General features: G+C 53.5%; 7 protein-coding genes across 7 annotated transcripts; 3 read left to right on the forward strand and 4 right to left on the reverse strand.

Moving 5' to 3' along the window:
* Window positions 1-804: 804 nt before the first annotated feature.
* Window positions 805-2,214, reverse strand: SEPMUDRAFT_148665 (arylamine N-acetyltransferase 1). The gene has a single exon (XM_016905066.1). It carries the CDS (start codon window positions 2,203-2,205, stop codon window positions 1,147-1,149), a length of 1,059 nt encoding a protein of 352 aa, XP_016761444.1. The 5' UTR covers window positions 2,206-2,214; the 3' UTR covers window positions 805-1,146.
* A 796-nt stretch (window positions 2,215-3,010) lies between these two features.
* SEPMUDRAFT_42140 (uncharacterized protein) lies at window positions 3,011-3,172 on the reverse strand (the record flags this gene model as incomplete). The annotated part of the gene is made up of 1 exon (XM_016908859.1): window positions 3,011-3,172. A coding segment is annotated over one exon (162 nt), but the record flags the coding sequence as incomplete, so codon positions are not given.
* Window positions 3,173-3,375: 203 nt separating this feature from the next.
* Window positions 3,376-6,007, forward strand: SEPMUDRAFT_163075 (uncharacterized protein; the record flags this gene model as incomplete). Its single annotated transcript, XM_016908030.1, has 2 exons — window positions 3,376-3,394; window positions 3,829-6,007. 2 exons carry the CDS (start codon window positions 3,376-3,378, stop codon window positions 5,379-5,381), a joined length of 1,572 nt encoding a protein of 523 aa, XP_016761446.1. The 3' UTR covers window positions 5,382-6,007.
* Window positions 6,008-6,560: 553 nt separating this feature from the next.
* SEPMUDRAFT_148667 (uncharacterized protein) lies at window positions 6,561-7,737 on the reverse strand. The gene is made up of 3 exons (XM_016905067.1): window positions 7,562-7,737; window positions 7,093-7,465; window positions 6,561-7,030 (listed from the first exon to the last, which is right to left on the reverse strand). Exons 1-3 carry the CDS (start codon window positions 7,673-7,675, stop codon window positions 6,957-6,959), a joined length of 561 nt encoding a protein of 186 aa, XP_016761447.1. The 5' UTR covers window positions 7,676-7,737; the 3' UTR covers window positions 6,561-6,956.
* A 2,272-nt stretch (window positions 7,738-10,009) lies between these two features.
* Window positions 10,010-10,402, forward strand: SEPMUDRAFT_107350 (uncharacterized protein; the record flags this gene model as incomplete). The annotated part of the gene is made up of 1 exon (XM_016900679.1): window positions 10,010-10,402. One exon carries the CDS (start codon window positions 10,010-10,012, stop codon window positions 10,400-10,402), a length of 393 nt encoding a protein of 130 aa, XP_016761448.1.
* A 2,421-nt stretch (window positions 10,403-12,823) lies between these two features.
* Window positions 12,824-14,841, forward strand: SEPMUDRAFT_155663 (uncharacterized protein; the record flags this gene model as incomplete). Its single annotated transcript, XM_016907629.1, has 3 exons — window positions 12,824-12,944; window positions 13,122-13,429; window positions 13,546-14,841. 3 exons carry the CDS (start codon window positions 12,824-12,826, stop codon window positions 14,839-14,841), a joined length of 1,725 nt encoding a protein of 574 aa, XP_016761449.1.
* A 775-nt stretch (window positions 14,842-15,616) lies between these two features.
* SEPMUDRAFT_148668 (uncharacterized protein) lies at window positions 15,617-22,675 on the reverse strand. The gene is made up of 5 exons (XM_016905068.1): window positions 22,524-22,675; window positions 22,091-22,381; window positions 21,884-22,030; window positions 17,906-21,759; window positions 15,617-17,702 (listed from the first exon to the last, which is right to left on the reverse strand). The coding sequence occupies exons 2-5, from the start codon at window positions 22,260-22,262 to the stop codon at window positions 15,762-15,764; spliced, it is 6,114 nt and encodes a 2,037-aa protein (XP_016761450.1). The 5' UTR covers window positions 22,263-22,381; window positions 22,524-22,675; the 3' UTR covers window positions 15,617-15,761.
* Window positions 22,676-23,185: the final 510 nt, after the last annotated feature.

The following is a 23,185-nucleotide window of genomic DNA, read 5'->3' on the forward strand; positions in this document are numbered from 1 at the left end:
TCTGCCCCGACGACTCTCATGTGCAATAGTGTTCGAAAGACGGGGTGCTGTCATCATGCTGTGTTTCCACTACTATTGACGATCCCACCCACAGCGGCAGATCGCAAAGGATGTGGGCGCTCATGATGAGGCGTAATAAGACTTGGCATGTATTGCAGCCTGAAAGATGGATTCTTGTCGTCATGTCGTGACAACTGTAGGCGTCCGAGTCGGCGAGCTGGTGTGGTTGTAGGTAGTTCTAGCGTGCTTCGGATTGTAGACTCCCCGTCCCGAGTCCCCGACCGCCTTTCCTCTATCCCACGTGGCTCGTACGATCAATGCATAGCATGGCATCCTGGTGGCCGCAATCCGTAGCGTATCCATCAGTCCCGCTGCTGCTACAGTATGCTCGCTTGCACACGGCTTGTTGGCGTACGATCGGAGCATGGCCAAGACCTGCTGTAGGACTGAGGCTGCATCACACTTTGTAGTTGTTCCCATTTTTTTATTATTATTCCTCGGCTTGATGCTCGGCAGTTGTCGATAAGGGATCATATGTCCGATAATGGCTTAAAGTTTGTAGCCGAGTAGGAGTGACCCACAGCAAATAGGTACGCTATCACGCCGAGTCACTGAGCACGTCCTTCCTCGGATCTCCAGGAATCATGAGACTAAGCAAGGACGGGTCTGATGTGGACTCTGTAGCACTGTCAGCAAACAGCAAGCATCATGGATCCGTGCGAGGACAATTTGGCTGCAGATGCGAGCCCCGTATCGTTAGACCCATGCTCAACTGTCAAAAAGTCTTTCAGCAGCGGCGGTGAGCTGGTGAGGAGGTGGGTATAAAGACGGCAGTGTCTTTCTTTGGCTGCGGCTTCGGGCTCCATATAGGCCGCAGTATCGGAGTGCATGGTGTTCGGATGCCGACTAGCATAGCGCCTGGTAGGGACCTGATGAACAATATCGTACTGTATTGCAGCGGGGTGGAAACTAAGAATATTATCTACTTGGCCGAGTTCTCTACAGCCCTGAGTGTAAATGAGGTCGTTGAGCCTCAAAAACCGATGACGATCCGACTTGAGAATGCGGAACAGTCAGGTTGGTGCCGCGCGCCATATGAGCGTCCTGCGATGCCTGCGGGATCTAGCACGATGTGAACGAGGACCGCTATGCTCGTTGGCCAAGTCGTATCTCCGTGGAGATGTTGGTTTTCTCTTCCGCAGTAAGGTCTACTCCCAAGACATTTTTCAATGCATTCACGCGCTCTTCTTCAGTCTTCAAGTCTGCTAGCGTCTCTCGCACGCCCCCTGTTGTCTTCCGCACGCTGCGGTTGAAAAGTGTGATGTCGCCGACAACCTTCTGACTGGCTTCGTCGATCAACATCCTTGTGCACAAAACATGATGTATGAAGAATGATCGCCGGTGGTGTGATGTGAAGAACGACATCATCTCGTAGTCTTGTGGTAGAAATTCGGTCTCCGTGAAGCAGTACGTGGGAATCCATACGTTGCCCTGACCAGGCTGGTCGGGCTTGAGACACTGATCGTAGCACCATAACTGCTGAGCCTGCAGCACGCCACTCAATGAGTGCTCTGGAATGCTTCGTTTCTGTAATCGAATTCGCCTCGGTGGAATGGCGGCAGTTTCGTATCCGTCTTCTAGTGGGTAGACTATGTTTGGGCCCATAGCACCCATTCCCACATCAACTACAAAGCTTACGCCTTCGACATTGACGAGGTTGAGCATGTGATTCCAAGGATCATAGGTTTGCGCCTGTTGCTCTCTTATTTCCGAGTCTGGATTCCACGCTCGACTCACGCGGCCGGCACAATTTCGCACATCATATCCCAGGCTCCGCAAGACAGTTCCAAAGAAGCCGTTGTGTTCCATACATCGTCCCCCTCTCGAGTAGTTCTCCCCACGAACCACGAACTTCTGGTACAAGTCATCCATGTTCAAAGAGATGCTCTTCTTGGCAGAGTAGTGGAGTTCCAAGTTCTCGAACGGAATGTTCGCGAGATGGTATAGCTGCAGTGCTCGTAGTAAAGGAAGACCATGCTCTTTTGTGTTTGCCAACTTGTGATCATGGAGAATGGGCGTCGCACAATGCTCTTGAGGCAGTCGGATGCGCCTAAAGTAAGCCTGTAGTTGCTTGAGATCATACTGCGGTCGTTCACTTGGATCGATCGGCAACTGCGTCAGCAGGGTCGTGCTGGCGTGCGCCATGGAGTGTGCGTGGCTGGGAATGATTTCGTAGGTTGGGTTCCGTTCGATGAAGCGATTAGTAGGTGAGCTTCAAGCTGGAGCACGAGAAGGGTCTCTGCTATAGTCGTGGCAAGTCAGGAGGTACCTCGAGCTTGTTATTGCGCGCGCGGATGTTGGAACGCGGCAAACTCATGTGTGGGTGTGTGTGGGTGTGACTACATGTACTTGTAAGCTCTGACAACCTAAAGTCGCGCACGAATGAGGGGTCGCATCGCTGCACTAGAACTACAACTCCACTGGAACCCACTCTGCAGGCCGAAGCGACGGACCTGACATTGTACAGTATACTCTGACAGACAATGTGCTATGGCTTCTGAGCTTCGCGGCGTCGCTGCATTCGCGCCACATACCCGTACCTTAGTGTCGCTTGCTCGCTTCCGTTTCCATTGTCGAAGATCCGCTCTCCGAATCAATGGCGTGCGATAAGGTACTTCGGTATTGCTCTATTGTCGTCGGTTGATGCTCTTCACCACCAGATTTCTGGCAAAACTGTATATTTTGAATGTGAGTGCCAACTCAGCTTGAGTGGGAGTGCCTGCTTCAGAAGTTCCGCAGACTGTTCTCATGTCGCGGCCATTTCTTTACCATTGATGCGGTCTTTTGAACTCTACAAAGCAGCGTGAGGGTAGCGTAACGTCTTGTCGTCGGTCGCGTTGAGGTGCATGCGCGATCATATGTCCTGTTTCACGCAAGAGGCCAAGCATGTCCTACTTTACGCCATGAATGTATTGCGCCACCACATCGATGTTGCGCGATGCCGCCGTCGTCAATGATTCAGACGAAGTGCAGGATCGTCCCAGCGCAGACACGTCGCACACTCCACACTGAGCTTTGCGCCATCAATATCCATGACGCCAGTATCACAAGGCTGACCGCCACCCCGTGCATAGAGACTCATTTCTGCGCTTTCCACGACTTCGCATTTGGAGCATCGTATTGGTTCGCTTTAACGGTTCTGAGCAGGTCGCTCTCGACAGACGGTGCGTCCTCCAGGCGTCAGAATGCTCGAAGCCATGGCGGATAAGTTCGAAGGAGTTCGTCGACGTGGTGCACGCGCTGCGTAGGTGATGGGGAGAGGGCAGATAACCCAGGTCCGGTAACGGTGGGCTTCTTGTTCAGCTGATGTAAGGTATGCGAGCCTGCGAGAGGAGTAAGTAGCAGGTAGGTACATGTACGCGCGGAGGCCGACGAGGAGCAAGCGAGAAGGAACGATGACCGGAAGCGACGACGAGGCGCAGAGATACACACGACCTCCTACCTCCTAGGTGGGTAGGAGGCAGGTAAGTACCTAGGAGGTATGATTCTGGACTGTGCGAGGCAGCCGTCAATGAGGGAAAGTGCACTAGGAGGTACCCCCGCCCGAGGAACTGCGGGTGGCGAATCGGCCCGCTCGTTCTACAGCTTCCATGTCACCTCATCATCGTCTGTTCCAGCTTCTTGCCACAGAGCATCTCTTCCCACGAATGCCACACAGGATCTGTCCATCGTTATTGTCTAGCAGCGCTTACTGGCAGCCAAGCTGCGGACGACTGACGAGTCTGCGGCATGGTTATGCAGCACTGGTGAGATGTGCCTCGACTGAAGCATCGCCCCAGCCGGCACGGTCTGGTGGCAATGGAGATGGCAGTGATGAAGGCGACCCTCCTGAACGGCCAAAGACGGCAAAGGGCGCCATGACACAGAGATTGGAGCATATGAGTGAAGAGGCTCTATCGACAGGCGGCCGAAGTGCTCGAAAGGCTGTCGAAGAGACTGGGGGCTCAGGGTTCAAAGATCTCCTGCAAGAACTGGAAGACAAAATCGCGGCCGCAAATTTCAATAGCGATCATGCTGGCGCCATCTCGCAGTCTCGAATGCCCACAAGTGCTCCCAAGCATGCTCGCGAAACCGCCGCTGCAGCGCCGTGGTCGGGCACTGAATCTATCGAAGACGCGAGTCTGCGTATGCTTACTGATTCAGCTCCGCGTGGCCCACCGCGCAAGGTGGACACGGGAAGATCCAGAACGAAACCCAGCGCTGGCGCTCGTATTGCGAGCGCTCGTGAGAAGGTCAACAAATACTCCACCGGTGAAGACGCCGCCGGTCTGACCGACGAAGAGCGCGAAAGATTTCGACAGGAGCTGCAAGCTCGTTTTTTGCCTGGTGCTCGCAACGTCGCAGCTTCTGTGCAAGCGGTGACTTCCTTGGCCAACCAAAGAATCGAGGACGCAATCGCTCGGGGCCAGTTCAAGAATCTTCCCAGGGGCCAGAAGATAGAAAGGGATCATAACGCCAGCTCGCCATTCATAGATACGACTACTTATCTCATGAACAAGATGATGCTGAAGAAGAACGACATTGTGCCTCCTTGGATCGAGAAGCAACAAGAGGTGGTGGCGACAGCCAACATGTTTCGTAGACGGCTGAGGACAGATTGGCGGCGTCATGTAGCCCGGGTCATCACAAGCCGTGGAGGAAGTCTAGAGAGTCAACTGAGACTGGCTGACGAGTATGCATTTGCTGAGAGCCTCGAGAATCCAACGAAGGAGCAAATGGAGAAATTGCATGCCCTGGACGAGCAAGGAACTTTATCACAGGTAGTCATCTCCGATGCGCCCAAGGTAGACGACGAGGACGATGCGACCCAGATAGACAAGGAGATCAAGGTTCTGGAGCAGACTTTCAACGATGATGGCACATTGAAGTCTACCGATGGTCAAGTCAGCATGGATACTGAGCATACTTTGCTGTCGCAAGCTCTACCACCTGCAGCGGCCAGAGTACCCACTGTCACGCCTTTTCGCGATCCCCAGTGGGAGAGGACGGAGCTATCATACCACAAACTTGCGATACAGGAGCTTAACAATCTCACCCGATCATACAACCTCATGGCCCCATACTTGGCCAAGAAACCATACTTTTCCCTAGATCGCGAATTGCGAACTTGTTTCGCCGACGTCGCACCCCAGGTTGCTGCCACTATACAGAACCGTGCCATGGCGCCAAAAGTCAAAGGTGTCGAGGTTATTGGCCACAAAGCCGGCTCTGTGTTAGAAAAGTTTGCCATGGATCGAGCTGGGCATGTGCATGACGAGCGTGCTTCGAAGGCTTATGGCTTTAAAGAATTTTGGCGAGATCTCTTCGCCCCAAAGGCCTAGATGTGACATTTCATGATCTCCGAGGCGCTCCTGGGATTCTCTTCGCTCCAAAGGCCTCATCGTGCCATCTTCGCGGGTATCGTTTGGATTATCAGGTGCTCGGCCGACGACGACATGCCTATGGCAGGAACCAGACGACGCACAAGAGGATGCAGTCCGTCAATCCGCAAAGCTCACGATGCGGAGAGATGCTAGGCGGACGGAAAAGCGTCTTGGCGCTGCACGTCGACCAGTTGGTATATCAAGATTATCGCTTGGACATGGCTGACCTCGTGACACGTGTTGAAGCTTGTTTGACAAGCAATGAGACCTCGGCCGAGTGTGTACGAGGGTCCCTGGGCCCATGGGGACGTGGAGCTTTTCTTGCTTGGCTCTAATTTCCAAGACGACCACAGCAACCATCAATGCTCAGAACAATAATTTCAGATACCTGTCGTGTGCCACGCACAACCACCACTCTCTCTCCGCGCCCATGTTTCGTAGGTGAGCGCATGTCTGGGTTCCGTATCGCGTCGCGTCCACCGTTTGTTCCATCAGACTTTTCGCACCAATGCAGCAGCGCAGACGGCAGACCAGCTTGCAATTCCTGGTACATGGTATGCACGATGTAATCATGTAAATATATTCCTTATGAGGGTCACTACTGCGGCGTGCACGTGATGTTCAGGCTGCACAGTATTCTGCCCGGTCGCACCCCACCAACCCACATGTGCTAGCAGGTAAGGGAGGAAGGTAAGGTAGGGTTTCATGTGGTGACGTCAGCGAGTTTCTTCTATTTTTTTTTTCTTTTGGTGAGCATGGGTTCAAGTGGGCGGCTTCCATTCCATGTTGTGGAACCTGTAGGCAGTGTTAGTCAAGCGTGGGGCGTGGGTCTCGCCGCCAGAAACCTCTGCGCAGCACTTCGACAAGGTAGACATTGTTTCTGCTATTGTGCAAGATCTGGAGGATGAGGTGTCGTTGGATATAGAGTACAGGTAGTAGGTAGGTACCTATGATTACAATTTAGGTAGTTTGGTAGTTCGAGGGCCATATTCGGCTTCTCCGCCAGCCTTCAACTTCTTGAAGCTCACATGTGCACCAACGTTCGTGCCTTCCTTCCTTTCTTCCTTCCCTCCTTCCTTCCTTCCTTCCCTCCTTCCTTCCTTCCTTCCTTGCCTCCTTCCTTCCCCTTCCATCCTTCCCAAGCCACACCGACATCTTGTAGAGTGGTGTCAGTGTCCCCGCGCGGCACGTGCAACGCTCACACCGCGGCGGCGGGCTGTAGCTGGCGGATTTGGTGTCTTGTTTCTCGTCCAAAGTGACGCCCTGAGTCAACAGGAGGCTGTCGCTGTCGCCGTCGCTGTCGTGCCAGCGGCATAGCGACGTCGAAATGGAGGAGTCTAGCTACGCTGGTCTCAAAACGTGGGCTCGGCCCAACAATTAGGTAGAGTGAATGTCAAGTTCCCCCGGAGCGTCCCAGCCGCACCATACCACGCTCAGTTCGTCATGATGAACTAAACCATCGCAGATGAGCACCCCAGCTTGGATCTTCTTTCCAACGCCTGAAGCCATCATCTTGATTGCCCCCGCAGCTCGTCATCGCAACACATATTGGTTTCGGACGGGATCCCAATAGTAGTTTTGTCGTTGTTGGGCGCTACTCGCGTGGTCTGCAGTGGGATGGTCAGTCAGCGTTTGCGTGGCGATGTGACACAATGACGAAGGAACTCACAGAGATGCGACGACCCTCTGCTGCTGGATGTCACGGCAGCGATGCTGGGATGTGGTGGCTGCAGCCGCTCCGGGCTGGGAGAAATGTGTCTTCGGTTTCGATTGCGGCTGTCACGATACCTGAAAACGTGCCATAGCATCCACCGAATCACCCAGTTCTCTTCCTCCACCCGATCGGTATCACGGCCCAGGTCATAGACCACCTTTGTTTCCGGGCGGGCCATTCTGTATATTCGCAGGATCTCGCGATGTGTGACAGTTTCGCTGATTTGAGCATTGCTGTATGGTGGCTCCACATTCTCTTTTCCTCGTAACGATGGGACAAGAACATCCTGGCTTTCAGTCATCCGTCTTCGCCCTTCCACTGCTTCTTCCTGCAAAATCATGGTAAGAACTTGCTCGTCAACAACACCGACCGAGCACAGAGTGGCCGAACACACACACACACACACACACCCACACACACATACCTTCATCATTGCATATACCCGACGATGAAACTCATTCCGTTCGTCCAGACCGAGTCTTTCAAAAAATCGGGCTTTGGATTCGCTTTGGGCCAGGGCGGGTCGTGGTGGTGCCATCGGTACGTGCTCGTGGACGAGTGCTCGATGATGGCAGAGGCGCTACTTCAGATCGACGGTCGTGACTGCGGCACTAGGACAGGTTGAGACTCTTATATGAATATGTGACAACGAACAAAAGGACGGGAGCACGCTGGTGATGATATATGGTTGTATCGATACAACAAGCAGTCCGAATTTGTTGGAGCCCAATCGGTTCTTGCTATTCCAGTAAATTGCGGCAGTCCCAGACGGGGGGATGCACTTAAGTTTGGAAGCTATAATATTCCCTAGCAGACTACCCCAGTGTTGTGAACGGAACGCACAGGAGTCAGGCGGTATGTCGCGTAGCGTAGGCCTGCAGGGCCGTTAACGCAAACATGCTACTACTGCAGTACTGCTAGGAGGGCTCCGGCTGATGCACTGGCCGCACTGCTTCCACCACACACTGCATGCCAAACCTGCGACGGGAACTCAACTGCAGGTCTGGCAAAAGAGTACTAGTAGTGGCATGCGTTGCTTGCATGAAAGGGAAGGATGATTAGGCCGCAAAGGACCAATGCAACGCCTGCGTCGGCGAGCCGAACCTTTTGTTGCTACTGCCAATAATGCCATTGACCCTCACCTCTCACAGTCACACACACGGGACCGCCCCCCTCCCCCCCTCCCCCTCCCCCTTCACCCTCCAGTGCTCACCCTCACTTCATCTAAACCACTAGGCGGTCAATGCCATCCCACACCAAAAAGTAAGTGTCCACAATAATTGAGCAGGGGAGCTCACAACCATCTAATCGGCTGGCGGTCCTGGTTGGCATCCTTACTGAATTCGGGCATGACACACTATCCTCTCTTGAAGATCCCGGCCGCTGCGCTTCTGCAGGTGGTGCCAAGGCGGATTTGCTTCTTCACACGAATAAGAGGAATAAGTGGCGATTCGGGAACAGCGGCTTGCGACAATCTGAACTGCTGCTGGTGGTCATTTTTCCCCCAGGCTTACAGCACCGACAGCGGTCTGGGGAGTACCCCTTGCTCACACCCAAATCTTATCAGTATGCGGCTACAACAATCTGCACTACTTGGCAACCTGCTGTCACAATGCTACCTTACAGTATGTGAACGCACTACTGTATGTGCGTATCCAGTAGTTGACTGGGCCACTGTAAGCACGCTTGATGGTTGTGCGAAGAACGATCCTTTTCCGCTGCGACCTTCCAACTGTTAACAACAACCACAACCACAACAACCAGGCTACCTCCTAAGAAGAAGAAGCAGGAGAAGAAGAAGAAGCAGAAGAAGAAGAAGAAGAATGAGAACAAGGCTCAAGAGCAATGCCCACAACGGTTGCGGGAGCAAGCTAAATCTCATGATTCATGCGACTGGTTGTTCGGACATCCTCGCATAGCCTTTCCGCCCTGACTTGCTTGCCTACGGTGCTTGACGCTTGCGAAACAACCTCCTCGCTCGGACAAGTGAGGCGTGGCGGTTGGAGAGCTGTTCGAGAGTGCACCATGTTTCGATGTTTTCGATGACTGGCTTTCGCGGCAACGCGCGGAAAGACATGACATGTGCCCCAGCAGTGCTAGGTAGGTACCTCCTAAGGTAAGGCAGGTCAGCGCAGCCAATAGTGAGATCTACTGCAAGAGCTTTTGCCAGGACATTATTTTGAACAACCATGGCTTTTGCGACAACCTCTCATCTTGCACTCGAAGTGCCGAAACGTTGACCTCTCTCTCTCTCTCTCTCTCTTTCTCTCCCGGGGGACCTACGCTCGCATCACGGTCGCCCCACTTACTGGCCTTCTTTTCCACGTCTCTGGGGTTGGGTACGCTTCACTACGCTGCTCTTGCGTGTCCGTTTTCGCAGCGAGACGCGGCTTGTGCCAGGGTTGCGGTTGGAGGACGGCTGGCTTGCGCCTACTGTGATATGTGGAGACTTGAGTTTTCTGTCAGACAGCGACGCCTCCCACCAGTGGCTCAAAATCCACTGAAATCCACATCCACGACGTCCACCCCTGGTCGAAGCTCTTTCCAACAACCCGCACAGTGCGCACACCCTCACACCCTCACACCTCAAGGCTCCAGCCTCCAGCCTCTAGGTGCGTTTCATCATTTCGTACCACTTGCCTCCCTCACACATGGCTGTGTACCTCGCGCTATCGCCGTTGCACCGCAGCTGTGATGACGCCTGCTCACGCCACGCCATCGAGGAGACCTGCGCAGGCGGGCCGAGCGAGGCGCCCGCGCCCGCGCCCGCATCGTTAAGTCCACCACGCGCACGCTGCCTGTCCATCAAGAGCCGCAATGAGGCGCCAGTATTAGAATGCCGGGAGCTAAAATACCGGAACCGGCACCTGTGATGGCACCGGGCGGCGGGCGCCGCAGCTGGCTTCTGACGGGCGCGTCCTCCACAACTCTCCTGCGCGTGACTCCGAACTCCATGGAGGCACAACAGGGAATTCGTGGACGTATATCAATCAAGGTACCTTATAAGTATCCACTATCCACTATCCCCTATCCACCGTCCACGACTCATCATGGACTTCATGGGAATGTGCGAGGCTGCAAATGGTATAGTTGGTACTCTTGTAATTCTGCAACCAGCATCAGTGACATGTTATCATTCGGGCGATCCTGGTCCGAAGGCATGGTCCAGGACGACCTGCTCAATGTCAAAGCTGAATCAAATCGAAGATACAATTTCGAGCATGTTTCCAAGGCTTTCGTCCATCTGCTGGACGTCGTTGCATGATCCCAGAGGTGCACGTTCGTGCGGTAGGGAGTTTAAAAGTGTCACGGCGTCCAAGAAACATGTATCAGACCTTCCGATACGTTCAATATGATCAACCAACTATCTCTCCTCTACGACGTCCGTATATACTTCCTGGTTGTAGTTCCGGCTTGCAGTTCCCAGAGCATTGGAACAAATCCCCAACAGGATCCACCGCGTCCAAAGCGGCACTCGCGTATGCAAAGCGGTACCGGCAGCTTGCTTCAAGGTTGTGCAAAGCGCAGCTCTTGGGTCGCGCCTCCTATGGTGTTGGAACTGAGCGTACCACGATCTTCGTCGCAGCTGGTGGAGCTGAAATTCTCTCGCTACCAAGGAATTAGGCACGGCAAACCCAATTTAGCAGCGTGAAAAGACCTTACGGGAACGTTATATGCTGTACCACCACTACCTACTTGTCGATCGACTACACCACACATATTGAGCCTCTTCGCGCTGGATCCGTGCATCACCCAAGATTGAGCTACAAACACTGGCATCATCCATTGCACTGATCCATCCATTGGGATTTCCAACATTTCGGTAATGCCATCCAGGTGGTGGCCGGCAGCCCCTAGCACACTGCCGTGTTTACTACACTAGGATTCTGGATTTGTAGAAAGTGAACGTTCAGCACGTTCCTTACAGCATGAGTGTGTTCATATGTTGCTGCTTACCTTATGATACATTGAGACCGTTTGGGATCCGCGAACGCGAGGTATACCTATACTACACACAGTACTCGACGTGGCTGCTAGGCCATATGTGTGGACATTGACGAATAAATCTAAAGTCCTACTACGTCACTACCTACCTAACTACAGGTACCTACCTACCTACTGACAGATACCCACGTATCATACGCCTGGAGTCGAGTCTGGGAAGCGTACATTATAAGCGCCGTCGCCTGTACCTAGGACCTAGGACCTAGGAGGTAGGTCTCTGTGGTACGAGGTGGGCAATAAGCAGTGCGCTTAACGACCAGGCCCACCAGAGGCGCTTAACCAGAAAGAAGGTCGAACCTCAGGCCCGGTTTGTGAGGTACTACTGTAGGTACTCGGGTATTGTATGTACAGTATGGACTGCGCTTGGGCGCTTCCGACTGGCCACGGACGGCCCTCACAAAGATCAAACCTCTGCGAAGTACTGGACTGGACTGGCAACTGGGGGGATCGATGTTTGTGTCTCTGGCGAGTGGCGACGACTCAAAGACAACCTGGAATAACATCCGTGGCGCTCAGCTTCCGACGCGGAACGCTGCCCACCCTCTTTATTACTACTTACATGTATTCCATTGTACCTTGCTCGCAGCTCCTAGCAATGCTAGGTTGGGGCCATTTTTTGAGCAATTCTTGTATGTACTTAGGCAGGCAGGCAGGCAGGCGGGCAGGGAAGCATACCATGCTGCAGGTTTGCGAGAATTGTCACTCCCAAGAGTGTTGTTTTTTCCGCATTGTCTTCACCGCTTTTGAACATCCCGCGCTTCCTCGCTTGGTCGAGCTGCGTCGATGCAACATGCCAAGAATAACAATGTGCTGTTCTGTGTCTGCTTACCAACATGGATCTTGCACCCCCCGCCCCCTGACTTTCGGCTCCCTGGCTGGGTGGAGCCCGCGGGCCGGAGGCGCCAATGCGTCGCCTGGACAGCCGGACAAAAAGTCCTTATTTATTAGCATCATCATGGGTGAACAACACACAAACTCTCTGGTGTCACGGATACATGTACAGACCTTAAAGGTACATTGTTGAGTTGAGAAACCTACCACACCGCATTGCACTGCACTGGTGCCGAGAGTCTCACCCGGTGGACGTGATTAGCGCCCACTGGATGTTGAGCTATGAACTGTCTGCAGAAGTCTGCACTATCAAGATCCAGGCGTGAACCCGGGTATACAGCAGTTGTTGTTTTGGATGCATACTGTAGGTACAGTAGGGCAATGTATACTTACGAGGACTCTACACTGGAATGGACGTGGGCTCCAAGGCCAACCAAGTAACCAACCAACCAACCAACCAGCCAGCCAACCAGCCAGCCAGCCAACCATTCTTTGACGAGCGCAAGATGGAACGACCCAGTATTGCGCGGAAACGGGCTTCAGGTTCCTCGTTCCTTTCCCACCAGTAGAAACACGACCAACGACAGATCCCGATGCTGCACTAGTAGTGCCACATGGCAGCATGTATAATGGATAAGCTTGCAAGAATTCGAGTCGTCACCCCTGCTGCCCCACTGCCAGCGACATGCTATAGCCTGCCTATAGAGTCGCCACAAGAGTTTGCCCTAGGGTGAAGCCAAGCAGATGAGCGGAACTTACAGTCTGCTCAGTGACGGGCTCGTACAGATCATTCGCCAACGGAGCAGATAAACTGCCATGGAAGGGCACATATCTGCAGCATTCATGCATTATGCTTATGCAGATTGGACATCTCAATGATGAGCGGGCTCCATACGCCGCTCGTGGGGACAACATTGACTCTCAGGTACATTACCTAAGTATGGGAGGTACATACCTACATGTAGGTACAGGTATGTAGTTGAATGAACGATAGCGCATTGCTGACGTGGATGGTCGATACCTTACTCGATAGTCGATACTAGCACACACCAAGGAAAGCTCCGCCCAACATGGAAACATGGATGGGAGACATACAGTAGCAATGGCAGTCACTATCAACGGGCCACCAATGTAAATCACCTTCCCAGGCAATGAATCTCCAGAGTCACCGGGAAAGCTGGAATCGTGCTTTCCACCGACGAATATCGGAGACTCGTTTCACCTCGCTCAGATCCCGAGCATTATTCCTTCAAGATTCCACCATCGTCACTTTCCCGCTTGTGACAGTCGTTCACCGACCAACGAACTGCGGAAGCATGCTTATGCTTGCACGCGCATAATTATGGATTCAGGATTACAGACCGACTGTTTTGGGGCGACACCTGCAACACCAGCTGCTGCCGGAACCTTAGCGGGAGCAAGCCATCATCCGGCACGTAGAAGCGCATACATGCACGTCAGATCAACTGACTTACTGCAGTCGTGAACTGTAAAAGGAAAAAAAAGGAAAAAAAAAAAGGTACATGCCAATAAAATCAAAAAGAAGCTGACTGTGGATGTTTGTGATACCAGGTACGAAGCACCCGAGCCCTCACAACGAATGCTGAGCTACGCAGAAACAAGCCTTTCGTCGATACCGATCCTGGTCGAGATGCACGACCGCTCTCGTCGGAACTGGGCCTAAGAGATCGAAGCGCGGGCACACGCCTTTGCACCATTACGGAGCAACAAAGCATACCGACGCTGAAGACCATCCCCTCCACCCGCACGTTTCAGCGACGGCTCGCATCTCCCGAGCCTCAGCTCCGCCGGGAGAGGAGCGCGGCGCCAGCGGTCCAGCGACGGCGCCGTCTCTCGGCCGACGACATCTTGGCCAAGGTTTTTCTCAGAAGCAGCTCTGCAGACCTGCCTGACATACCGAGACGGGCAGAACCTCTGTATGACCCACCTCATCGTCGGCATACGCCTCCCGGTTTCCCGAGATGGCCTGGCGAGAACGAAACGAGTGCTCGATCTGATGGTCTCCGTCGACCGATATCCAACTGGCCTTTGCTGATGCAGTGGCTGCGCGCGCACACTCGTATATGTGCACCTCAGGATTGGCAGCAACAGCACTTGCTTCGTGAGATCGCGTGGAACAGATCCAGACCGAGCGGCGAGCGGCATTGGAGACCACCCAGGAGCGCTCACTCCACGCATCGCTTCGCAGACCTCTCATCTCATCCGTTCGCATCTGCTCCACCAGGCCATGTTGCCCTGACGCAGTCCCAGCGAAGCCTACGATACGCGAGCGAGAATCATGTTCCTGTCACACCCACAAGAGCCCAAGCGAGATTAGCCCAGCGATCAGCACCCTTACCATCCAACCTTTATTCGAGTTCCTCTTCAGGGAGATCTTTGAGGACACTGGCATTACATGGAACCGTGCAGCAGGGCAATGAGATACCTGCACAATCTACGCCGAAGCTATGCAAGCATCAGCTTAGCAAGCTGAAGAATACCCAGGCCATATCGTCCCCCGTCTTGCTCGCTCACCATGGCCAGTCTGTGTCATCTCTTGATGGCTCTCTTGATGGCACATCACCTGAGATCGCACTTCACGAAATCTCACCAATAGCGATACGAGACCATGCAGCTCTCCATGTGCCGTCGACGGTTAGTGACTCTCGCCCAGTTCTGCGGCTGCAGTCAGATTCTGATGAGCCACCTTCGCCGACCACCCGGGTACTGGGCTCTTCGCCAAACGAAGCAGATGATGCCACTTTCGATGTGCATCCTGACCACCCCATGCCTGGAATCACACACGCCACGACATTCTCGACCGACGTGTCCTGCGACACCATGACAGATCCCCAGGGTCGCGCATAGCTTGTGCATCGCCGGGAGCAGCGTGGAACCTGGCATCATCGCATGGCCAAGACCAAGTGTTGGCGCTGTGAAGTCTTGCAAAAGACTCGTCAAGCTGAATCAGGATGTCAGTAGTTCTTACATGCTTTGCAGTACACATGCTTTTGTCACTATCGAGGCTACGACGACGATGAAGATCCGTATTATTTGAGACGCATGGGTGGTCCGGCGCAAGGACAGAGAGCTCCACCAGATGGAGACAGTACAAGACCTCCTCCGGCCGTGTCTGGCATGGCGCGTGGAGAACGACTGGCCTCCCATTTGGGACGATGAGAGAGAGACAGGGGATAGGGATCGTGCTGCTGCGGTCAGTAGGTATCGTCGACCTTGTCGCGCGCGATGCCATTGTATCCAAGGCTGGGTACTAAGACGGGAAAATATTCGAAAAGGCTTTGTACAAACGCTATCTTCACACTAGGAGGTACAGCTCGAGTCTATAGACACTCTGAATAACCTATACCTACCCTAGAATATACAAGTTTCAGTCTGAAATTTCTTACGTTAGAGGGATATCGATCGACGGACGGGTCTTGTAAGTCGAGGTTGTATATAGTTGGAAAGAGCCTCGAGGATTCACACGCTCATGTTTTAATAATGTTCTAGAAACAAGGCTGATTACCCAACCGAGACAAGAAAACGTTTCTAAGTAGTCACTTACTTTCATCCGAGGTATACACAGGAAGTGGGAAATACTACTGGAATGTACCAACAGTACTATGTTGATAAACATGGGAGATTAACGCCAAAAGGGGCTGGCATGCGTGATTGCGTTGACTACAATACTGCAATATGCCGCCAGTTTCATCGACAATGCCTGCTGCAGTCATACGCAAGGCATGACTGACTCATGGCTTCGTCAATACGTGCCGTGGTGATCATCTCTACACGACAACACTCATGGCTGCCTGATACTTCTCAAACAGGCCCTCGACCTTTCCCCTCGTGCCTACAACAGTGCCAACAACATCCTTCAATTCCAGTACGCTCGCTTCTTCGTCCAGGATACGCCCCATCTCGATCATTGCGACTTGCTCTTCCAACGTCTTCTTTGCCTCAGCCTGAGCCATGGCTTGCAGTCCTTCCTTCAGCCGCTGCATAGTTTGTTTTCCCTGGGCTTTGGACTTTCGTCCCGAGTTCATAGTAACGAGTAGTGCAAAGTCATTGTAGACAGCGCCGCCACTTTGCCACCCTTGCACACCACTCCCATCTTCGGGGAATTGAGAGAGAATATCAATAAGCTCATCATACTCTTCTTCGATGACGGCAGCAGGGCCGATGGTTGTCAGGAGCACATTGTGAGCTTCGTCGAAGAGTCCGGCATTGAGCAGATATCGAGCTTCAAGAGCAGGGCGCTGTAGTCCGCCTTTGGCGTGAAGAGCCTTGGCCTCATAGAGCAGTTCTTCGGGTATTTTGTTGTCCTGGCTCAGGTGGTGAAAAACGTTCATTCCACTGGATTCGTTGTCAGCATAAGGGTCGGGGATCTTGGCGCCGTTGCGGAAAAGGAGTCCTTTGATCATGTGTTCTCTCGTTTTGGCGTCCGTCAGATGGAGAAGGACCCAGCTCGCCGTGACAAATTTGTTGGTGTTCTCAAGTTCGGCGGCGAAGTCGAGAGTGAGCCGGTCGAGCGTGACATGATCGATATGGTCCGTCCAACCTTTCGCATTCAGTATGGTGGCTAGCTGCCACGCCAGACGCGAATTGACGGGCGAGCCTGACACAGTGTGAGAATCGAATAGAGCTTCGAGATTGGCAGGATATGCACGCGTGGTCGAGTAGAGGCGGAACAGTCCGAAGAGAGTGTCTTCACGGCCTGCGATCATTTCCTCTGACGTTCCAGGAGCTGTCCAGAATGGCGTTGGCAAGGTCACCTCCCTACCATTGCTGAGATCTTCAACATATACTTTCACGACCTCTTCAATAGTGTCGTGACCAGCGAAGAACAAGCGCAGTAGTAGGCATTGCATCCAGTTTAGATCGAACCGCTCCGAGATGATGAAGCTGCTGACGCGGTCTTCCTTCGCGCCATTCTTGCCCTGTACAACGCAGACTTCGCCTGCCAGGATCGAATACAGAGCGCGGATTGCATCCGACATCTCGCTCCAGTCATTGCGAGTCCTCCAAGCATCGATCTGCTTTGCCATGAGCTCGCGACTATTCTGTGACCCAGGTAGCTGAGCGATGAGCGCAGCCAGACGAAAATTCTTGGCCTCGACAAGAACTTTTGCAGCCGCATCTTTATCCCCACGCGCTAGAAAAAGCAACGCTTTCTCCTCAGCAGACTTGGTGACTAAGGCTTGATCGCCACTGGCATGTACGATACCCACCCAGAATTGCTTGACTGCATCTTTGCGCAACCTTGGCTCGAAGGCCAAGATCTGATCATCTGACATGCCTCCCGTCAGATATTCAGCCCCAGTCCTCACCGGTTCAAACAGAATATTGCAGAGCTGCCAAATAGCTGATTCGGAGTCGAAGGATTTCTCGGCAAGCTGAGCAAAGTTTAATCGCACAGAGTCGGAATGTGCAGCGGGGAAGCCATCAGTAATGTCGATGATAGTAGCCGCCTTTTGCAGTGATAGCGTCTCTGGGTTCAGATCTGTATTCGGGGCAAATCTCGCAAATCGGACTTCTTTGTGCTCACCACCCAGCGGGCGCAGAGCGGGCTCAAGGGGGTTGTCGACGCCGCGGGTCGATGCAGGGACAGCGTACAGGAAGACGCCGTTGGCCGCAAAATGCGGCTTCATACTGTCGTGGTGGAACGCCGCGTTCTTCTCGTCGGATTCCTCGGCAGCAGAAAAGCGAGTTGTCTTCGGATAAGGGTTCTATTCAGAATTTCAGCTACGTACTATACAACATACGATGGTGTGGATTGCTGTGCAGATGATGTGGGGTGGTCGAATGTGGAACGCCCAAGAGTCAAAATTTCATCCTCCGACTCAGCCTGGTGCTGATGATCATTGTGATTCGTGTATTGGGCAGCTCGGGAAGTGTATAATGTGCAGGTGGTGCAGACGGGCGATCATACCTCAAAGCCTTTTGTCCCAGCGCCTCTCGTGCTTGACTTCTCCTGTTGCCACAGCGCGTTCATCAAGTCCATGCTTGTCCGGAATGCTTGACTCTTGTTGAGGTCCTCCTTGCCGCCCAGCACACTACCGAAGCCGACCTTCTTGGCGCTCTTCTGAGCAAGATAGCTCTGCCCGAGTGCACTTTGTCCATACGCACTTTGTCCAAGCATGCTGCGCTTGAAAGGACTTTCTCCAATATCGTCACTCTCGCCTCGAAGTAAGCTCTGCTGCAAGCCTTTCAATGCCTGGCGGTCACGCTTCCGTGGGCTCAACGTGCGCTGCAGTTGTTCTTCCCAGGTGTCGTTGGCAAGCTTTGCGGGACTTGCGAAAGTTCGAAACGCAGGTGCTGTGGGCTTCAAGATAGATCGCAGTATCTTTGGTTCTTCAACACTGAAAGAGCCGGGAAGTGGCGGCTCGTCTTCGGTTTCAGAGTCGGCCTGCGCGAGTTCAGCAACGATCTCTGCGCCCGTATTGTCCAGTGCCATACTGGAACCATAGCGCTCATATGCACCAGGTGAAGGTGCCTGCACAGCACCACCTTGTTCAGCGAACAGATCTTCTTCTTCTCCATCTCGCTCACCAAGGCCTCCAGACATCTGATGGAGCTCATCCATGTCCTGATCCTGATTCGCTAGCGAGTTGTCCTCTTCAAAGCCCGCATTTTGAATCAAATGACCATCGAAGCCCCCGGGAATGTGCGAGCTGCGAAAGCTAGACTTCGATCGATTGAGCTTGAATTCGAAGGTGTCGTCAACTTCACCGTTGTTCATGGATTCAATGCTCTGCATGGTGTCATCTGGCTGTTCATGCTGGAGCATTGTTGGCGGCTCGCTCAGCTCGCTAGAAACCTCCTGTACATCCTCCATGTCGCTCTCGTCGTCATCGTCCAATGCGTAGGTGGTGTAATGTGGGACGTCAAATATCCAAGTAGCAGTATTTGCATCATAGTCCACGAACGTGGTGCCCACGATCTTGTGCAAGCGCTTCACGTGTTTGTCGAGTCTGGCGCCAGATGTGTCTTTCACGATGGTTTTGCCGTTGTCCTTTCGTGGCCAAGACTGCTCCAAGTAAATCCTGCTAGGCACATTCAAAGCCTGGCCTCGGACAGGCTTCTCTGATGCATTGGGGTACACTGTGGCCTTGCGGGGCTTCAGGCATACAAGACCCTTGGCATCGGGCCCATCAGCCACATCCATATCGTTTGGATCGAAAAGCCTGTCGAGGTCAATGTTTGACAAATCGATACCTTTGCCATCGTTCCTGAACTCAATCTTGCCAACACCATGACGGCCAACAGTGAACATCTTCAGCTTGGACAATTGGGTGCGAGACATGTTCTTCAGGTCCCTGACCTTAGGTTCGGTCCAATAGTCACCGTAGTCAGGCTTTCCGACCTTCTCCATGGGCTTCTTGGTGGCTGGCGCGGACGCAGGGCGCTGTGGCTCAGCATCTTCGGGAATATCAGTGAGCGACTTGCTACCATTGACCTGCTCCATCTCCGGGGCACCGTTGGCCCTGGTATGTGCCCGAGTCACGCGAGGCGAATCGTCGTCCTCAGCTTCAGTTCGGACAAGTGCATTACCAGAGTTTGGTGTGGCATCAGTCTGACGAGCGCTCGGAGCAGCAGATTTGTCAAAGCTGACCTTCTTTGCCAGTCCAGGGCTATGCTGATCTGTAGCGTTCTCTATCCGCTGCAGATTGGAGGAGGTTGGTGGGGAAAAGAGATCCGTACGCAGGCTCCGGTCAATAGTCAGCTTGCGCATGCTACCCGAGTTTAGGTAGCGGCTAGAAGCACTCCCTGGGGTAGGCCGAAGCAAGCTATCACCGTCTCTGGATGGAGTGTCGCCACGCAGGTTGTTCATAGACATGCTCTTGGCAAGTCTGCTGGTCAGAGCACTACCCAAGCTGCCAGTCGGCCTCAACAAGCTACTAGCCTGCGGAGTGAGGCTCACAGAGTAGGCAGAGCCTGGAGTGCCATAGGCTGAGTAGGAAAATCCGTATCCTCCGGGTCGGCCAGCAGTGCTTGCTCGTGGTGTATAGATGGGAGAGTTTAGCCTGCTGCTTGAGAGCAAGCTTGGAGTTTTTGCCGGGGTAGGACGCGCTCCAGTCAATGGCGTTGCAAGCGGTCCGACGGGAGCAGACGAGTGTCCCAGGGAGCTGAATAGCTGATCGTTCCCATACGGCGAAATCGTCAGACTCGCAGTAAGTTGGTTGGGCTGATTCTGGTTGCTGCTCTGGTTCATGCTACCAAACATGGAATTGCCGTTGGTATTGCTCTGTTGATTTGTGGAACCGAATAAGCTGCTGCCACCAGATGCCTGCTGCTGATTGTTGCCGCCGAGACCACCGCCAAAGAGGCCGCCTGAGTTGTTGTTCGTGGTGGATCCTCCAAACAGTCCGCCGCCTGGTTTGTTGTTGTTTCCGAACAAGGAGCCGCTGCCAGCGTTGTTGTTACTGTTGTTGGTAGAGCCGAAAAGGCCGCCTCCAGTATTGGTGTTCGTATTAGTGCTGTTGCCAAACAGCCCGCCACCGGTGTTATTATTCGCGGGCGCGCTCCCAAACAGACCTCCTGTTGTCGGCTTGTTTTGGTTGTTGTTGCCGAAAAGGCCTCCACCAGTGTTGTTGGACGGCTGGGACCCGAAGAGACCACCAGACTGCTGCTGGGTATTATTGTTATTGCCAAACAGACCTCCACTGGTGTTGCTCGCTGCAGGAGTGCTGCCAAACAGACCACCCGTGGCAGGTTTCGCCTGGTTGTTGTTGGACCCAAACAAGCCACCTCCTGTATTGGTGCTGCCACCGAACAGGTTGCTACTCTGCTGTTGTGTGTTGTTGTTGTTATTGTTGTTGGAGCCGAACAAGCCACCGCCGGTACTTGTATTGGTATTCGTGCTAGTGCCAAAAAGTCCACCGCCAGTGTTGGTGTTCGTATTTGCACCAAACCCAGTCGTAGTTCCTGTTTGGCCAAATCCGCCAAAAGCTGGTTTAGCTGCAGTATTGTTAGTCTGCGAGCCGAAGAGACCGCCGCCAGTGTTCGCCGTGTTATTGGCGCCGAAACCACTAGTCGTAGAGGTGTTGTTGGTTCCAAACAAGCCTCCCCCAGTGTTGGTGTTCGTGCTGCCAAACCCGCCAGTGGTTGCGGCGGGTGTTGAACCAAACAGTCCGCCAGCAGGCTTGTTTTGCTGAGTCCCAAACAGGCCTCCGCCAGTGTTGGTGGCTCCAAATCCAGTGGTAGCAGGCTGTGCAGTATTGTTGTTGCTACCAAATCCGCCGAACCCTGTAGAAGTGTTCGCAGTCGTCGTGTTGGCCCCGCCGAACAGCGAGCTACCACTGGCCTGTGTAGTGTTGTTGTTCCCTCCAAACAAGCTACCACCAAATCCAGTGCTTGTGCCAAAGCTTCCAGCTTGGCCGTTGCTGGTGCCGTATCTTCTTCCTTGGAGATAGTCTTCCACTCTCAACTCTTCAAAGCTCTTGTTTTGATATGGTTGCTGGAATGTAAGCGACTGGTAATGTGACGTCTGACTGGTTGCCCCGTCTTTCTCCTGGAACGCTTGGAAGGGTGTGCCACCAGTGCCATTATTGGTTTGTGCGGTAGTGTTCGCACCGAAACCACTCCCAAATCCACCCGCCGTGGTATTCGTGTTCGATCCGCCGAAGCTGGTACCTGCTGTCGCACCACCGCCAAAAGCTGGCGTTGATGTGTTGTTCGAGCCGAAGCCTGTGGTGGTGTTGTTGGCACCACCGCCAAAGATCGAGCCAGTGTTGGTTGAGCCAAAACCACCTGTTGTCGCCGCTGGCTTACTGCCGAAAAGACCTGCGCCATGATTAATCAACGTCGCTCTATCATCGCCCGAAGGCAGCATGCCGCAATTTTCGTTGTAGACCTCGCCCAGTAGTGGCGCGTCCATGTGAGCCGCGTTGGACGGAAAGGTGCTTACCTCCAGCAGACGCGTTGTTCGCACCGAACCCGCTGCTTGTAGTGTTCCCGGCTCCGAAACCACCAGCGGTGCTTCCGAAGCCGCCAGTCGTGCTCGCTCCGCCGCCGAAGAGGCTGCCGCCAGCGTTGTTGGGTGTACTGCCGAAGCCTGTAGTCGTTGGCTTAGCACCCAATGTCGAGGCAGGCGATGTATTAGTTGCAAACCCACCTCCGCCACTGCCAAAACCCCCGGCAGTAGCTGTGTTGTTCCCTGAGCCAAAAAGACCGCCGCCCGATGTTGTCGTCCCAGTCGACCCAAAGCCACCGCCAGTGGTTGTGCTTCCGAAGCCACCTCCGCTGCCGAAGGTGGACCCGGCGTTGCCAAACCCCCCAAAAGACATCTCGATGGGCGTCTCGATGCTCAGCTAAGCAGAATGCGCGCTCGTGCGCTACAGCTCAAGAAAGGCGCGACCTATCCGATGAGAAAGTGTTTGCGAAAAGTCGAGGCGTGTCGTGTATTCTGCGTGTAACACGTGGAGGTCAGTTTCAGATAGGCGATGTCGGCAGTCGTGGTACCATTCTGGTGGTGTGGTGGTCGTCGTCGCGCGCAGGATGGTGAATGCGGAGAAGCCGATGGGAGTTTGTGGTGAATATCGTCGTACCTTCTGAAGAATGCGCGGAGGCAAGATGCTCTGAATGAAACAGACGGCGATTGAAAAGATCACAGAACTCGGGCTCGCGCATGAATGGGAAGAAAGAAGCTGAAGTCGTGGTGGTCGGCAGAGAGACAGAGAGGGAAGAGGAGGTTCTGCAGTTCTGTACAGCGCAGGGAAGAGGGCGTGGAAGTGAAGTTGACGCGCTTTCCTAGGTACCTAAGGATGTGCGCAGTGCGGAAGAAAGGTGGGAGTTGCCGCAAAGTCTATTCGGTCGACACACAGGCCCCAGCCACGTTGTACACGAACGGCAAGAGCCGGCACTGTTTGCAAGTTGTCTTGAGATGGTCAGTGGGTGACTACATGTACCTACAACATTGTCAGGGAAGAGAGTTAGGTAGCAGGTGCGAGATATATGAAGGCTCCTGGAATACATAGGCACCTACTGTAGGTGCCTAGGCAGCGCAACACGAGTGCCTGGGCGTGAGGACTGGGATCAAATAAGCCCTGAATGAATAATCAGTTAACCACATCTACACTCCATGGATAGTAGGTAGGTAGGTATTGAGTCACACCACATCTGCTCTTAATGAATATTCAGTCAATCCGCACCTGCATTAATGAATAACCCGTCAAGCAGGACATGAAATCCATGGAAGAGAAACACGACG

Source organism: Sphaerulina musiva (genome assembly GCF_000320565.1).
Source record: "Sphaerulina musiva SO2202 unplaced genomic scaffold SEPMUscaffold_4, whole genome shotgun sequence".
NCBI classification, from domain to species: domain Eukaryota; kingdom Fungi; phylum Ascomycota; class Dothideomycetes; order Mycosphaerellales; family Mycosphaerellaceae; genus Sphaerulina; species Sphaerulina musiva.

Bases quoted from the DNA above. Each gene is read 5' to 3' on its own strand.
- SEPMUDRAFT_148668 (XM_016905068.1), bottom strand. From the start codon at position 22,262: ATGTCTTTTGGGGGGTTTGGCAACGCCGGGTCCACCTTCGGCAGCGGA. The intron at 22,031-22,090 runs GTGGGTTTGCAA...CAACGACTACAG, and splicing joins GGGTTTTGGCAGTGGCGGAG to GCTTCGGCAGTACACCCAAC. The intron at 17,703-17,905 runs GTATGATCGCCC...AATTCTGAATAG, and splicing joins CTGGGACAAAAGGCTTTGAG to AACCCTTATCCGAAGACAAC.
- SEPMUDRAFT_148667 (XM_016905067.1), bottom strand. From the start codon at position 7,675: ATGGCACCACCACGACCCGCCCTGGCCCAAAGCGAATCCAAAGCCCGA. The intron at 7,466-7,561 runs GTATGTGTGTGT...ATGATTTTGCAG, and splicing joins GGGTATATGCAATGATGAAG to GAAGAAGCAGTGGAAGGGCG. The intron at 7,031-7,092 runs GTGAGTTCCTTC...ATCCCACTGCAG, and splicing joins CAGAGGGTCGTCGCATCTCT to ACCACGCGAGTAGCGCCCAA.
- SEPMUDRAFT_148665 (XM_016905066.1), bottom strand. From the start codon at position 2,205: ATGGCGCACGCCAGCACGACCCTGCTGACGCAGTTGCCGATCGATCCA.